The sequence below is a fragment of the Eubalaena glacialis genome, chromosome 4 (genome assembly GCF_028564815.1).
Source record: "Eubalaena glacialis isolate mEubGla1 chromosome 4, mEubGla1.1.hap2.+ XY, whole genome shotgun sequence".
Taxonomy (NCBI): domain Eukaryota; kingdom Metazoa; phylum Chordata; class Mammalia; order Artiodactyla; family Balaenidae; genus Eubalaena; species Eubalaena glacialis.
In genome coordinates, this window is record NC_083719.1 from 50,678,668 (window position 1) to 50,693,271 (window position 14,604).

The 14,604-nt window shown below is 42.5% G+C and overlaps 1 protein-coding gene across 1 annotated transcript; it reads right to left on the bottom strand.

Moving 5' to 3' along the window:
- Positions 1-6,800: 6,800 nt before the first annotated feature.
- HTR1A (5-hydroxytryptamine receptor 1A) lies at positions 6,801-8,069 on the bottom strand. Its single transcript, XM_061187833.1, has one exon. The coding sequence runs from the start codon at positions 8,067-8,069 to the stop codon at positions 6,801-6,803; it is 1,269 nt and encodes a 422-aa protein (XP_061043816.1).
- Positions 8,070-14,604: the final 6,535 nt, after the last annotated feature.

Sequence of the window (14,604 nt, forward strand, 5' to 3'; positions counted from 1 at the left end):
TCCCTGAACACCGTACAAAATAAATAGCAAGAACCTTTCCCTCCACCTTGGCACTCTCTATGTATAATCTTACTCTAGGTTTTTGGGGGTTTTTTTGTTTTTCCCCATAATACTGATCACCATCTGATATATTACATATACACATGGTTTTATTGTTCATTCTCTCTCTCTTCCTCTAGAATGTAAACTTCTTCAGGTCTGTGACTGTATTAGTTAGCTTTTCACTATGACAAATTACTCCCCAAATTTAGTGCCTTAAAATAACAACCATCTATTTAGTCCACAAGTGTGTGCCTTGACAATTTGGAATGAATGAAGCTGGGAGGTTTCTCTGAGGTCAGTTGTGCTCACTCTTGTATCTGCAGTCAGCTGCTGAGTTAGTTGAGATCTGTCTGGTCCACCATGACTACTCTCTGCTCCAGGTGTTCTCTCAGTCTCCAACAAGGGAGCACAGGCTTGTTCACATGGTGCTTGGGCAGAGTTCTGTGGGAGCATGTGAGGAGTGCAAGGCCTAATGAGTTCTGTACACAGATCGTAATCACATTAATTCTGACCTGTTTTATTGGTCAAAGAAAGTCACGAGGCCAGCTCAGATTTAAGCAGTGAGAAAGCCTCCATAACTTGATGGGAGAAACTGAAAACTGCATTGCAAAAAAGGTGGACACGTGGAGGGGAATAACTGTGACCATTTTTGTAAACAATCTACCAGAGAGACTTCATCTGATTTTCATTTTGCTGTATCCCAAGCTCCTAGAACAGTGCCTAGCCCACAGGTGCTCCAGAAATATTAGTTAAATGAATGAATGAATGAATCACCTGCCTACCACTCCTGAACCAGAGGCCGTTCCATAAATCACCCCTTCACTGTTGCAAATCTTTACAATATAGTATATGCTTTCAAGACACTACATTGTGAATATTTGCAATTAGAATCCTGTTTCTACTGTTCTTTTAAAATTAAAACCAGCTTTCGAAGTTTGCTTTCTCTCTTTTTAGTTCTTGCAAAGTCAGACTGATTGCTTCCAGAGACCATGAAGCACACCATATTTCATAGAATGCTTCTCCTCCAACTACTTTGGAGAAGTTTCAAAACACTTTCTCGTCAGTCTCCACAGCCAGCCAGCCAAGTAACGAGATAGGTGAATCCTATTGTCTCCTCTTTCCTTTCCCCCTCTCTTCTCTTCCCAGCCAACCTACTTCCTTTTCTTTCTTCAAAGATGACACCAGCTGAGACACAACAGGACAACTCGCCAGTGTAAGACAGCTCCTTGAAATTCTGGCCTGGCGAAACTTCTGAAAGGCTGAGCAATTCTGCTTGGTTACAGACAGGCAGCTTGGATATACCTGAGTTAGGACTGGATATGGAATTGTCTGTGGACCCGACTCATTTCCCCATCCTTGCCATTGCCACATAAGCAAAGTGATTTGGAAAATGGAATTCACTGGATATTTTAGCCTCATGGATCTAGATTTTCTAGTAATATCTAGTTTAAGGATCAAACAGGTCTGCTGTGGTTCTTGATAAGTGGACTTGAAGAGCAAACTGTATTGCTCTGCTTTTCACTTGGTCAGTTGGACAGACCCAGTCTTCTGGGCTTCAAATATCATTCTTGGCACACTGCCTAACATGGTGTGTTTGGGGTACTCTCCTTGAAAGGCTGCTGTAGTCCCTTGGAATTGTGCTCTCTCCAAAAACAAAGCACACATTCTACTTTTAAAAAAACACATCAATAATCAGGGAATTGATCCAACCATTGCTCTATGAGGTGGCATCCTTCACATAATCACCCAAACAACAGATTGTTCAAATGCTGTGCCACGTGTATCACTACCTTTATCAGCAGATCCCTTCCATATGGGCTGGAAATTCTTTTAGCAGAGAACAAAGCCTTTTCATATTTATAGATAAAGCTGAAAAAACAAAGACCCATAGGAGAAGCAACTCTGGATTTTCCCGTTTCTGTCGTTCGCCCAAATCTCCTTGGCTCAAAACTGCATCGGCATTTTCAGCTCCCTGTCTCTTCACATCCAGGCACCAACTCTTGCCACTTCTCTCTCTGATGTATTTGTCAGTCTTACCAGCATCCCACATTCAGGCATTTATTGTTTCACACCTGCACCATTGAAATTACCCCCAAACAGTACACTTCTGCTTTCATTATTAGTGGTTCCCCACTAACTAAAACTATAGTTCTTGTTTTTAACCTGGTATTATAATGCTTCCATATATGATCTCTAGCACATTTTTATGTATGTACCAATTACTATGTGAATCTTCTGCTTTGGCTAAAATGGTCTAATTAGTATTTCCAGAAGGATCTGCTATTTCAAATTTAAATCGCATATTATTTGTGAAAATCACTGGGCAAAATCGCAAACATTACATAAATGTGAATTGTTGTACCTACCCCGGTCACCCTGTTGTCACTGTTTAATGGCTTAATGAGTTTCTCCTTACTCCTATGCTCTGCCCCTTACTCTGCTCAGAACATTCTTCCTCTATCTAGTTACCTTAATCCCCATTCCTTTGGTTCTAGACTCATCTTCTCTCTCTATTTCCAGACCCTTCATGTTGTTATAACACATGGGAAGTTTTGAGCCTGCATCTTTCTCTAGCATTACCACCTTCATAATCAACCCAGACTGATACATGTAGGAATACAGGTAAAAATTTCATCCCAGGCCCCCCACTTGACAGAAAGAGGGAATCAGGCTGTCTTTGGCACCTCATGAAGAATGTCTGGCCTTTTATATCACTCCTCATGTACTCAGAGGTTAATCCTGGATGCTCTACACAGCTTTCCCTACCTAATCTTCCCTACCCACGCCCAGCCCACAGTAATCTTGTCCTCTGAATTCTTATAGAGCCAAATTCCTGTGATTTGTCCTGTTTAGATGATACATATATTCTGCTGTGAGTGTTTACTTAACCTTAGTAGCTTATTCTTGAATACCCAAGTAGGTTGGAAACTCCTTCAGTGTGTCAACAGCAGCTTATATTACTTTATAGCCCCATATTTCAACATTATCCAATAGAGCCTGACATGTGATAGCTGCTAATTGGTTATCTGGGCTTGTTATTCACACTGGAAGTATCTGATAAAAATTCTCTCTCTCTTAATTGGAGTGTTGATAAAGGTTCAGGAAGCCCTGTAGAAAACAGAAAGCCACTGTCTCCTTGGAGGAAGAGGCACCAGAGCAGAGAGCAGAGGCCAAGAAGGGAAATAGCCAGAATCTAGAAGACAAATGTGCCAAATGCATCATTTTACTCAAGGTCAGGGATGTGTTTATGTAACACTTTTCAAATGAAAAACCCTCGATTCCTGTCTTACCTTTTCATTATTGGGAGAATATGTATGTACATACATAGCCTAAATTAGGCTTCACACAGCTTCAGAGTGCCCTCTTCTGTGGCCATAATAGCTCTGACCTCTGTTTTCCCCTTGAGGCTTACTAGGGTTTACCCTGCCCTGCAGCCATCATTCTGACACCAGAAAACAGTGAAATTAACAAACATAACATGGGAAACAAAAGGCCTTACTGATGATTCCAGTATGGAAAAAGAGAGCATTTGAATTAATTTTAATATAGTAACAGATCTTACATATAAAACCCCACTATCAAATGAGATCCAGCCAGAAAGGAAATTGCCCTTCCACTTTTAATTGAGTGACAAACCCCAAAACAATGCGTTATTTCATTTGAAACCAGGGAGGCTACTTTCTTCCAGCTGGACTTTGTGGGGAAGACAGAGAAGGCGGTTCATCACCGTCCACTGCTTTAAAAAGGCAGCATGAGCCCCTGGTGCTTATCCCAGAGGCTGCATTTCTCTTCTATAAGTCCCCCACCCTGTGCATATTAATTAGACAGATGCCTAAATCTTCACTAGTAGGTATCAGGGAAAATGCATGGTTTCATGGCTAAAAGATGAAATGTGACCTTCTCTTTCCAGAGACAGGAATTTTTAAAAAAGAACTCACTCACCTATGATGAGTTTCTGTACTAAAACTAAATTTATTTCTCTAAGTGACAGATCCCTGATGTGTATAGCAGGATCTTCTCCTGATAACTGTATTTTTTAACTTCAGCTTTAAAATTATACAAATAAATACAAGTAGACAGTGATTCTGATTAAAATAAAGATGCATGTGTTACTGATATCAGTTTATTGTAGCATTACAATTATTAAAGTCCTTTATTGTCACAGGGAAGAGTAAAAGTCAATTTTAATGCATATATACTTAATGCAATAGGTTAAAAGGAAAAAAAAAGCATCAGGGGTTCTTTAGTGCTATGCAGCTCTTTTGCACTTATTCCTCAAATTTCTCTATTGCTTTGGCAATTATATACTCCAGTTGGATGCTCCTTCCCCATTCTTGTGTAAATCCTCCAAAGCAGGAAGAACAAATGCCCAAAAGCCATCGTCACAGTTCTGTAAAAGACACAAATAAATAGAAGTCTCAAGACTTCAAATGCTGACCAAGGCATAATTTGGAAGAGCAAATTTCAGACTTGAATTATTTTATATGTAGAATTTGTTCTTAAAATTTAGAACGACATACAGCAAAGTTTGTCTTTTCATATAGCTCTACTTAAATTATTGTGAGCAAAAAAGAAAATGAATTTTCGAATAAATAACTGATGGACTGGAGAAGTCTCCCTCATTTTATCCACCATAGTCCCTTTTAAGCATTACATATGCATAGACAAACCATCCACTAAGTTCCCACAGTTCTTATACTTTCTCTATATTAACGGGATACGATGCTTACTCTCAGTTTAGGTCTGAGAAAAAGATACCAAATGGAGCTTTGTTCAGTTTGGCAAACGATAAAATGGCTACAAGGGATAGAGCTGTCTTTTCACCTTAATTTTAACACAAGTGAACTTTTTTCATTGGCAACTTTTGCAACATGGTTCTCAAAACAGCCCAAGCAATCATTCAAAAGATACACATGAAGGGAGAGGGGAGTAAGAATCAATAATGTTGTGCAATTATTGGAAAACGAATCTAACTATAACAAACCTCTTGACCCCGGTCACAGGGATGGAAATTTACATTCAAATGGAGCACCGAAAAACTTCCCTTCTGGGGGCAGTAAAGATAACCAGTTTTTCAGCAGGAGTGGCAAGGCTGAAAGAATACTTTTAAGGGGAAGAAAGCTTGGAGTGCTTCACATATTCAAATGGCAAGAGGCCGGTTTCCCAGCAAACCTGTGTTGCAGGACAGTCAGGCCAAGGAGCAAATGTACAAGAGTCTCCGGGACTCCGCAGAGAGAGCACGCCTAGCTAGTTCTTTAGGGCCTCATTATTTAAGGTAAGCGCCTGTGAGGTCACAGTGCTAAACCTATCGGGGGCCCATTCTATTGAAAGCCCAAATTTCCCTTTTGGAAACCAAAGTCGTGGTTAACTAAGTGTCCTGGACGTCCTGCAGAACAAATCCTGTGTAGTGTTAGGATGCGCTAAACAGACCTATCTCCCTATCCGAAAAGGGCGAGGGGTGGAATTAGGAGGAAAAGAATCTGCTTCTTTTGGATAAACTTGCTCTTTCAGTTTCCAAGTGGAGTGCCAGCTAGAGCTCGGGCCCACCTGGAAAACGCCACCCCGTGGGACTTGCTGGTCTTTCTGGTCTCTAGAGCTTGGCTGGACCTAGAAGCGCCGGCTTCCGCAAACCTTAACTGTTGTTTACCGTCTCTTCAGCTGGTCCTGGGGCGTAGGCGGAGGGATGGCTCCAGTCTGGATTAGTTTTCAGTGTGCGAGGAGCGCACGCCAGACCTCAGAGAAGGGGGGAAGGCTCCGGGATTCCCGGCACGTGGCACCCACCCCACCCCCGCTCCCCGCCCCAGCGCGCGCAGCGTGGTCGCCGAGCGCCTCCCACAGTAGGTAAGTGGCGATGCCAGCCAGTTCAGACTCGCCAGCAACCTGTAAAAACAGAAGTCCGCTCTCCCTTCCCAATGATTGTCAGTTTCTTTGGTGAGTGCTGACACCAAGGCAGGCAAGGATAAATTCGTTCTGCCTCGCTCTGCCCCACTGGCCCAGCCTTGTATTTACAGGTCCACTCTTAAGAGACAACTTCCAGCCACTTGTTTTGAATCCAAGAAAACAAAGCATGGGGCTGTTCCCGGGAGAGTTACTCTGGGAGTCTGCACCAGGAGGCGGAGATTCCCGGGGACACCTTAGGCACCGGGAAAAGCAGACCCTCCCAGATTTCCCGACTAGCAATTTAGTGCGTAGGGACTGGCGAGGGCATAAAGGGAAGATGGAAAAGGAAATAAGGGATGAGACCGCAAAAACAGTGAACGTTTCTAGGGCAAGAAGGCGGGGCGGGGATGGGGTTGCTGGGGAATGAAGCAAAGTCCTGAACCTTAAGTTCAAGTAGTAGCAGTGAGGCGATCAGGTGGGAGCCTTTAGTGGGCGCGGCGGCTGGGTGTACACTTTCTTCTTCTGTGTGGACTTTTTGCCTTGAACGGCTAAGGCTTAAACTTCTGCCGCGAAGATTTGGGGGCAGAAGAGGGAGGAGGCAATTGCTGGAATCAAAACTGATTCCCAGACCAAAGTTTGAGCCAAGGTCGCCTCTCACAGACTCTAGAAGTTTCCCAGACTCTCTTGCCCCGCGGCTGTAGCCTCTTTGCACGGGGCTCCCTCCTTCCCCGCTGGGAATAGAGGGCTGGGGGAGGGGGAGGGGGTCTGGAAGCAGCGCGCGGAGCAGCTGTGAATGTTAGAGGAAAAGTAGCAAAGGTTTTGATTCCAGAGGGCTAGGGGAGGCAGGCTGGGTGGTGTGGGCCTACGCGCCTCCATCATCATCGGCGGCAGAACTTGCACTTGATGATCTTCTTAAATGCGTTTTGGAAGTCCTTGTTGAAGTAGGCGTAAATGACAGGGTTGAGCAGAGAGTTGGAGTAGCCCAGCCAGTTGATTATGGCGCCCAATAGGGTGGGCATGTGGCAGCTGCTTTCGCAGAAGGGCAGGACCAGGGCCACGATGAAGAAGGGCAACCAGCAGAGGATGAAGGTGCCCATGATGATGCCCAGCGTCTTCACCGTCTTCCTCTCGCGGGCCAGGGCCATCTTACGCTTGGCCTCGGCGTTGCGCTCATTTTTCTTCTCGAAGGAGGCGGGGACGCAGGGGACAGCACCGGCCTCGCTGGGCAGCGGCAGGTGCTCTTTGGAGTTGCCCACCCGGTGCACTTCGATCACCTCCAGGGCGGCGCCTTCTTCGCCCTGCCTCACGGCTCCATTGGCGCACGGAGCCCCTGTTGCCTTGTTCTCCATGCCCTGCCTCCAGTTTTTGCTACCCGGCTCACCATTTACGCTCTTTCTGGGCTGCGGGGCTGGCGACGCCCCAAGGCGGTTGGTGGCTACCTTCTTCTCCTCCTTCTTGACTGTCTTGCGGATGCGGAATCGCGCGGCTCGGAAGATGCGCCCGTAGAGAACCAGCATGAGCAGCAGCGGGATGTAGAAAGCGCCGAAGGTGGAGTAAATAGTGTAGCCGTGGTCCTTGCTGATGGTGCACGCGTCGGGGTCCGAGCGGTCTTCCGGGGTGCGCCAGCCCAGCATGGGCGGGATGGAGATGAGGAAGCCAATGAGCCAGGTGAGCGAGATGAGTGCAGCTGCGCGCCGGGGTGTCCTCTTGTTCACGTAGTCGATGGGGTCTGTGATGGCCCAGTACCTGTCCAGCGCGATAGCGCACAGGTGCAGGATGGACGAGGTGCAGCACAGCACGTCGAGGGCGATGAACAGGTCACAGGTGACCTGTCCCAGAGTCCACTTGTTGAGCACCTGGTACAACGCGGCCATGGGCAGCACCAGCACCGACACCATGAGGTCTGTGACGGCCAGCGAGCCTATAAGATAGTTCGCCACGTTCTGCAGGGAGCGCTCCAAGGCGATGGCGGCCACCACGCACGCATTGCCCAGCACCGCGCAGAAGATGAGCGTGCCCAGCAGCAGAGAGGTGATCACTTGGTAGCTGAAGGTCACGTCGGAGATGCCAGTAGCGTTGGCGCGTGTCCCGAAGGGACCCTGGGACGACGTGGTGTTGTTGCCCTGTAAGGGGCTGAGCACATCCATGCCTGCGCGCCCGGCAGGGGAGGGGGAGGGGAGAAACAGCTGCGCCAGGATCCCCCTCGCCCCTCCCCCTGGGGTCTTCCGCCCCTCTTTCCTGGGGAGTTTCAACGGGGGAGGGGATGCAGGGACTCAAGCAGGAAGTTCTTACTGCTCAGGCGAAGGCATCTCCGAGGAGCAGCTAGCTTCTAGGCGCTCCCTGAGCTCTCGTAGGCCAGCGCGCTCAGAGACTCCAGCTGGGAAACGAATTGGCTGGAGAACAGCTCCGGGATCTCCGGGCAGCGGAAAGGTGGCTGGAACGTTTGTCTCTCGCTGTCCATTTTATTTTGCCGCTGCCTAACTGGCTGCCAGACCCGGAGTCTCCCCACCAGCAAAGAATCTCCAATCTTAGAAGTATCTGGAATAGAGAAACACCGTCCTCCACAGTCACTCTGTAACCCTCCTCTCCTTGCTTCTCTCCCTCCCTCTCTCCCACTCTCTCCTGTACTCTCTTCTCTTTCTCTTAAGCCTCCTCTCTCTTTCCCTTTCTCCCACTAGTTTTCCCTTTCAGTCTCCCTCTCCCTTCTCACTTCCCTTTATCTCCCCGGTGTTGCTCCGACAGCCAGTCTCCCTCCCTCCTACGCTAACCCTCCCCTCCCAACACTTCCCAACCCTGAGTGCCTCTTTCCCCTGGTTCCCCGCCCTCCTCTCCCTCTAGCTCAGCCTCTTTGCGTTCAAGTTCCTTTTTGTCGACCGAGACTCAGAACTAGCTTACACACACCCGATCCGCCGGTCAGACCAACATTACAACAAATAACTCCGCCTCCCACCCGGCCAAACTCGAGGGAAAAAAAATCTAACCACGTAAATTGCTTCATATTTCTGTCAAATTCTTAAGTAGAGTCAGCATCACAGAGTGGCAATAGGAAATGAGAAAAGGAGACACACGGAGCCTGAATGGGGAGGTGGACAGTCCTGGGTCAGTCTGTAAATTATTACTAATTCATGGAAAGAAAAGGGAATGTGTCTTAGCTTTTTAAAAATCACCCCCGTTTATCATCGCACAGTCCAGCCTGTCTCCTTTGGGGAGGATATTGCCTCTGCCTTTTTTTAACCTTGAGGAATTGAGGGAGAAAGTAGTTATAAAGAACCGGTCAAAGGACAGGTAAACAGCTGCATCTCAAAGTGAAGAAAAAAATCAATTCGGTATGTACTCTACACACACACACACACACACACACACACACACCTGCCTTTTCATCTCCATTGCGTTTTTAATTTCAGTGAACATTGCCATTTCCCCACAGCTTCGCAGCAAGTAAATTTAGGGAAGGGAATTTTTTGGTCTTTGTGTTATAAATGAGGTCGGGCATTTTTATGGCCTTTTGCTTTTCTAACCAGAGTTTGCAGGCCTCTAGGGAGAACTTGGTGGAATCCCTGGTCGCTGGCTGCAGAGTTTCTCATGGGCTCCGAAACTGGGTTCAGCACCTGGGACAGCTCTAAGCAATGAGGACTATGTCGCCACCTTCCGGCAAATGCTTTAGAGCGCCATCTATAATAAGCAGGTATTGAGGAAATCCCACAACTTCAAGAAAGAAAACGACGGTTACTAAAAGAAAAGTAACCTTGAGTTTTCTATTTTTTCTCCTCTTTTCTTCAAAATTTCTTTTAGTGTCATCTTTTGCTGTTTATCCTCTATATCAAGCCTATATTTTCTAGCTCTTTTTTGAAAGCCTGCAGCATTTGTCATTCACAAGTTCTATCTAGGAATACAATTTTAATAGACCTAGGCAAACACCTTCACTTGTGTTGCTTTTGTGCTAACAAAGGCTGAACTTTGGAACTCATACATTTGCACACATTCACCAATGGGGGAAAAAACAATATTGGATTTTCCAAATGGGGATGACTTAATATAGAAGATAAAGAGACTGCTATGGGTTGGTTCTAAGCTGTTTCCTTAACCAAGAAAACCAAATTTAATCCCATTTGCACCTAGATAAAGAATGGGGTTTCTAATCCACTAGAATAGCATATAACAAACTTCACTTATACATTCTGATTACATGACTGAAGTAAAGGAAAAATACAGAATGCAGTCCCAAAAGTAGATGACTCTAGATAACAGGCACAGATTCACTGCAGATAGTCTTAATATTGTGTTCAAATTTGAGCTCTAAATTCTCCAAGACCAAACAAAAGAGCAGTCACAAAAGCGTCAAAGAAAATCTAGTTGGGCCAATGCACCCTGTAGAACAATGTGTTTGGAGATCAATTGTTTTACAACACAGTGCTGGGCACAGTTTCCACTCAATCATTTCAGCATGCCACAACAATGAACCTGACATTTATAATGATTCATGGCATTGAAAAGAAAGAGATAAGTATACATGTCGATACTGGCTGCAGACTCTGAAGAAATCTTTTAAAAATTTGTGAAGGTACTCATTCTCCCTTTTAAAATCTCCTCACAAATACAGAACTAAGTAACTGTTAAAATACAGTTGCAGTTCCAAATATTTTAATAGGAAAATAATTAAAATCTGGATTCTCCAAAGATAAAACTTTGGAAATACAGGTGATAACATAAACAAAGGGTAAAATAAAAGAAATTTGAATTTTAAAAAATATTTACATGTCAAGTACAAACTTGAATACGAATTTTGTCAAATTTAGCACATATAAACATAGTGTAAGTCAGTAAATATGTCAGTCAGCAACTGTGCATTCATTATTATTAAACTCAAATTGTTTAATAACTGACAAGTTTATTTTTCCTTTTTTAGAAAGCTAAAAGGCTGTAAATCTAGTGTTAATATTTATAAGATCTGGCATTTGCTATTCTGCTTTAATATTCTACGACACTGCTTTTTTTTTATTCAAGTTGAAAAAAACTCTCAAGTAGCTCATGTTTTTCTTAGAAATAATGTACATAATATTTCAAACATTTCATTTCAATAAGAATGTATAGGCACTCTTATGAATAGAAGTATAAAAGGATATGCAGCACTATGGTTCTACAACCTTCAAGTGAATAGATAATTATGTAAAACTTTTTATTAAACTAATAATATTGTGATATATATTAAAAGCACAATGATGTTACATTTCTTCATGTTCACGCTTTGCCAATTCTTCTATGTTTAACCCTTAACGATACAGAATCCCGGATATGCCAGAAGAAAATGGTGCAAACTGAAGATCCTGGATAAAGAGTTAAGCTCTTGTTCTTCAAGGCCTCTGAAATTATCCTAAAGAAAAACTAACCTTAAAGCGAATATTACTGATGACATCATTTGAAAAGAAAGCTTCCAGTCATTCTGCTTTTATTTCTTGTTTGAATTTACTAGATGCAAGTATAAACTTGTCAGTTATGGATCTGGGGTATGATGCATCATCCATCATGTGAAATTTCTCTAAAATAGGTTATGGGAGATAAAGATTTTTAACATCTTTACAGGAAATTTGATACAAGCCAAGCATTTCAATGTAGTTCTTTGACCAGGGACATAAGATTAAAAAGATGTTAGGCTGAAGTTTTGCTGTGCTCCTGACTGTCTTATCATTGCTGAAAGCTCAGTAATGGTTGGGTCTTCTCAATAATTGATATGTTCATCCATAATCCCAAATTATGTCTGATTTTTGTATTAATGAGGAAATAACCTACATAATAAAGAATTGAAATTTTGCTTAAGATATTACAGAAGTAATTTTTTAAAACTCCTATTTTAAAAAGGTTTTATATTTTTAAGTAATTAAAACTAGGATAGATTATTTTTTTAATTAAAAATATTCTGAATTTTATTCACCCCAATCTTCAAATACTAAAGCAACAAGGCAATTGTAGAACTGTGAATTTCCTACTGGAATTTGTTAGGGAAAAAAAAATACTTCAAGGAGAAATTTTTGCTTAGATAATTTAGGAAGTGTGGTCTTCTGATTATCAGCAAGAATTAACTGGTCCTTAATAAGAAATGCAACCAAAATGCAAGAGAAAAAATTCTCCTTTAAAACTGAGTACAGTTTTTTTGTGTATCTAATTCTCACCCTCCACCTTCCTCAGATGGTATCGTTACTTAGCTGCTATTTCTACATGACAGGCACTTCTCCGAGACCCAGAACCACACTAAGTTTTCAGTGGCAAAACACAAGTGATAGATGTCTCAGTCTCTGCTCCTGGAACTGTAAGGTTGATTTGGTTCATTTAACACACATGTTGAAAACACAGCATGTAGAGTGAAAAAAAAAAAAACAGTAACACATATTCACTAGGTGTGTGACCTTGGGCAAATTAATTAACCCTCTTGTTTCCTCAATAGTAAAATGGGTGTAAAATAGACTTGTGAAGATTAAGTGATTTAATACACTTTGCTGGCCCATAAAATAAAAAACACTCAGTAAAGGTCAAGCCATAATAGTAGTAATAGTGATGCAAAGTAATAATATTAATTCTCTCTCTACTGATAATTGTTGAGAAGTGCAGAGAAAGAGAATTAGGTAGGCTTAGTGAAAGAGCAAGTGCTTGAAAAAAAAATTAAGGCCCTTTCAGGTGAGGATTTATTTTGAAAACAATTTGCACATGGATGTGTTACCAAACTAAACTTGGGTCTGCTACCCCCCCTACATGCAGCAAGTACAAGCTACTGATACCAGGTTGTGGTGAAGGAAAATAGAGCATTTATTGCAAGGTGCCCAACGTGGGGCTGAGCAAGGAGACCCAGCACCTCCTGCTCAAAAGACCCGAACTCCCCGATGGCTTTCAGGGAAGGGTTTTTAAAGACAGTATGAGGGAGAGGGTTGCAGGGTGCCTGATCAGTTGGTAGACATTCTTCTGATTGGTTGGTGGTGAGGTAACCGGATGGTATTTCTGGAGTCAAGATCATCAACCTTCTGGTTCTAACCGGTCTGGGGTCTATGTGCTGGTGGTCAGTAGTTAACTTCCCCCACCTGGTGGGGATTTTAGTGTCTGCAAAACAACTCAAAGATATGGCCCAGGATATTATCTATAGCCCTTACAGAGGAGCTAAATGTCCTTGACTTTGTTTTATGGCTAAACGATTATTATTTTATCTTGCTTGACTGTTTTTCCTTTGTTTCTGCATTTTCTCACTTCTGTGATTAAATCTGGTCACTGGAACTTGGGAAGGCCTAAGACACTAAAGCGTTTCTACAAACAAGAGGCAGGGGACATGGCAGGGTCTGTCCCCTACTCAGTTTCTAGATGTGACATTCTCCCTATTCTTTAAATTATTTGGTAAGCTTCCAATTCTTTAGAAAATTCTGAGTATGAGACAAGTGAAGAAAGATGTGGCCTCTGCATTCTGGAACTTCTTGACTTAAATCAGAAGTTATTGGGAATTCCCTGGTGGTCCAGTGGTTAGGACTCTGCTCTTTCACTGCCAAGGGCCCGGGTTCAATCCCTGGTGGGTGAACTAAAATCCCGAAAGCCATGCAGTGAGGCAAAAAAAAAAAGTTATTGGGCGTGGTGATGAATATGTCAACAAATGTTCAATAATCACTGAGGAAAAGGATTCTGCTCTTCTCTGGGAGTTCAACGGTTTGTTCAAAAATATAAATCAATAATTGAAATTCATAGACCCCAATAAAATGTTTAAAGTACAGCAAAACCCAAAAGGCAGTATTTTTGTTGTAGGAAATCATCAGATTAGAGTGACAGGTGTTAATAAATGTGCTTTCCTGAGCACACTTCCTCTATACTGCTCTCTTTCTGACAATATTTTCATGGCTCACTTCTGAAAGGATAAGAGCATAGTTAAGATGAGAAAAGTGTTTGGAATATTAGCTCAGTATTTCCTGTTAGTCTAAGGATAGTTGGAAATTAAATTCAGTTTAATAATTATTTGAAACAAGATTTAATTACTGCATTTAATCTAACAATAATTGGGGGTAAATACCCACATTTTACTTTGTTTTGACAAATAACTTTTTTTGTTATAAAGCTAAAACCAATACCCAATACACTATTTTAATCTTGTTTTAAAACATGCTACTTATATAAAAACAACAACTGTGGTTACAAAATATGAGTCTATAACTGCGCCATCTGGCCTGTTGAAACAGTAATTTGTTAGTTGGGAGTAGTGGCTCAGGGCCACAGTTCTGGATTCAAACACCTATGCTGCCATTTACTAGCCTTGACTTTTTTCTTAATTTTTTCCATTTTTTACAGTATATGAGTTACCAAAAATATAAAGAATGATATAGTATAAATAATAAATACCTATATACTTAAGAAAAATTTATGAAAAAGAAGAGTATGATTCCATAAAGTTCTCTTTACTCTTGAATTTAGTGTTTATCATTCCCATGAATGACTTTATACTTTTACACCATATGTACATGTCATTAAGCAATATAGAAATGGTATCATTCTCTATGTATTCTTCTGCAACTTCCTTTTTTTGCACGACATTATCTTTGTGAAATTCATCTGCATTGGTACAAGCACCTCTAGTTCATTTATTTTCACTACAGTGTAGATTTAAATTTTATGAATAAAGCCACAAATTATTTATCCATTCTCCGATTAGTGAACGTTTAA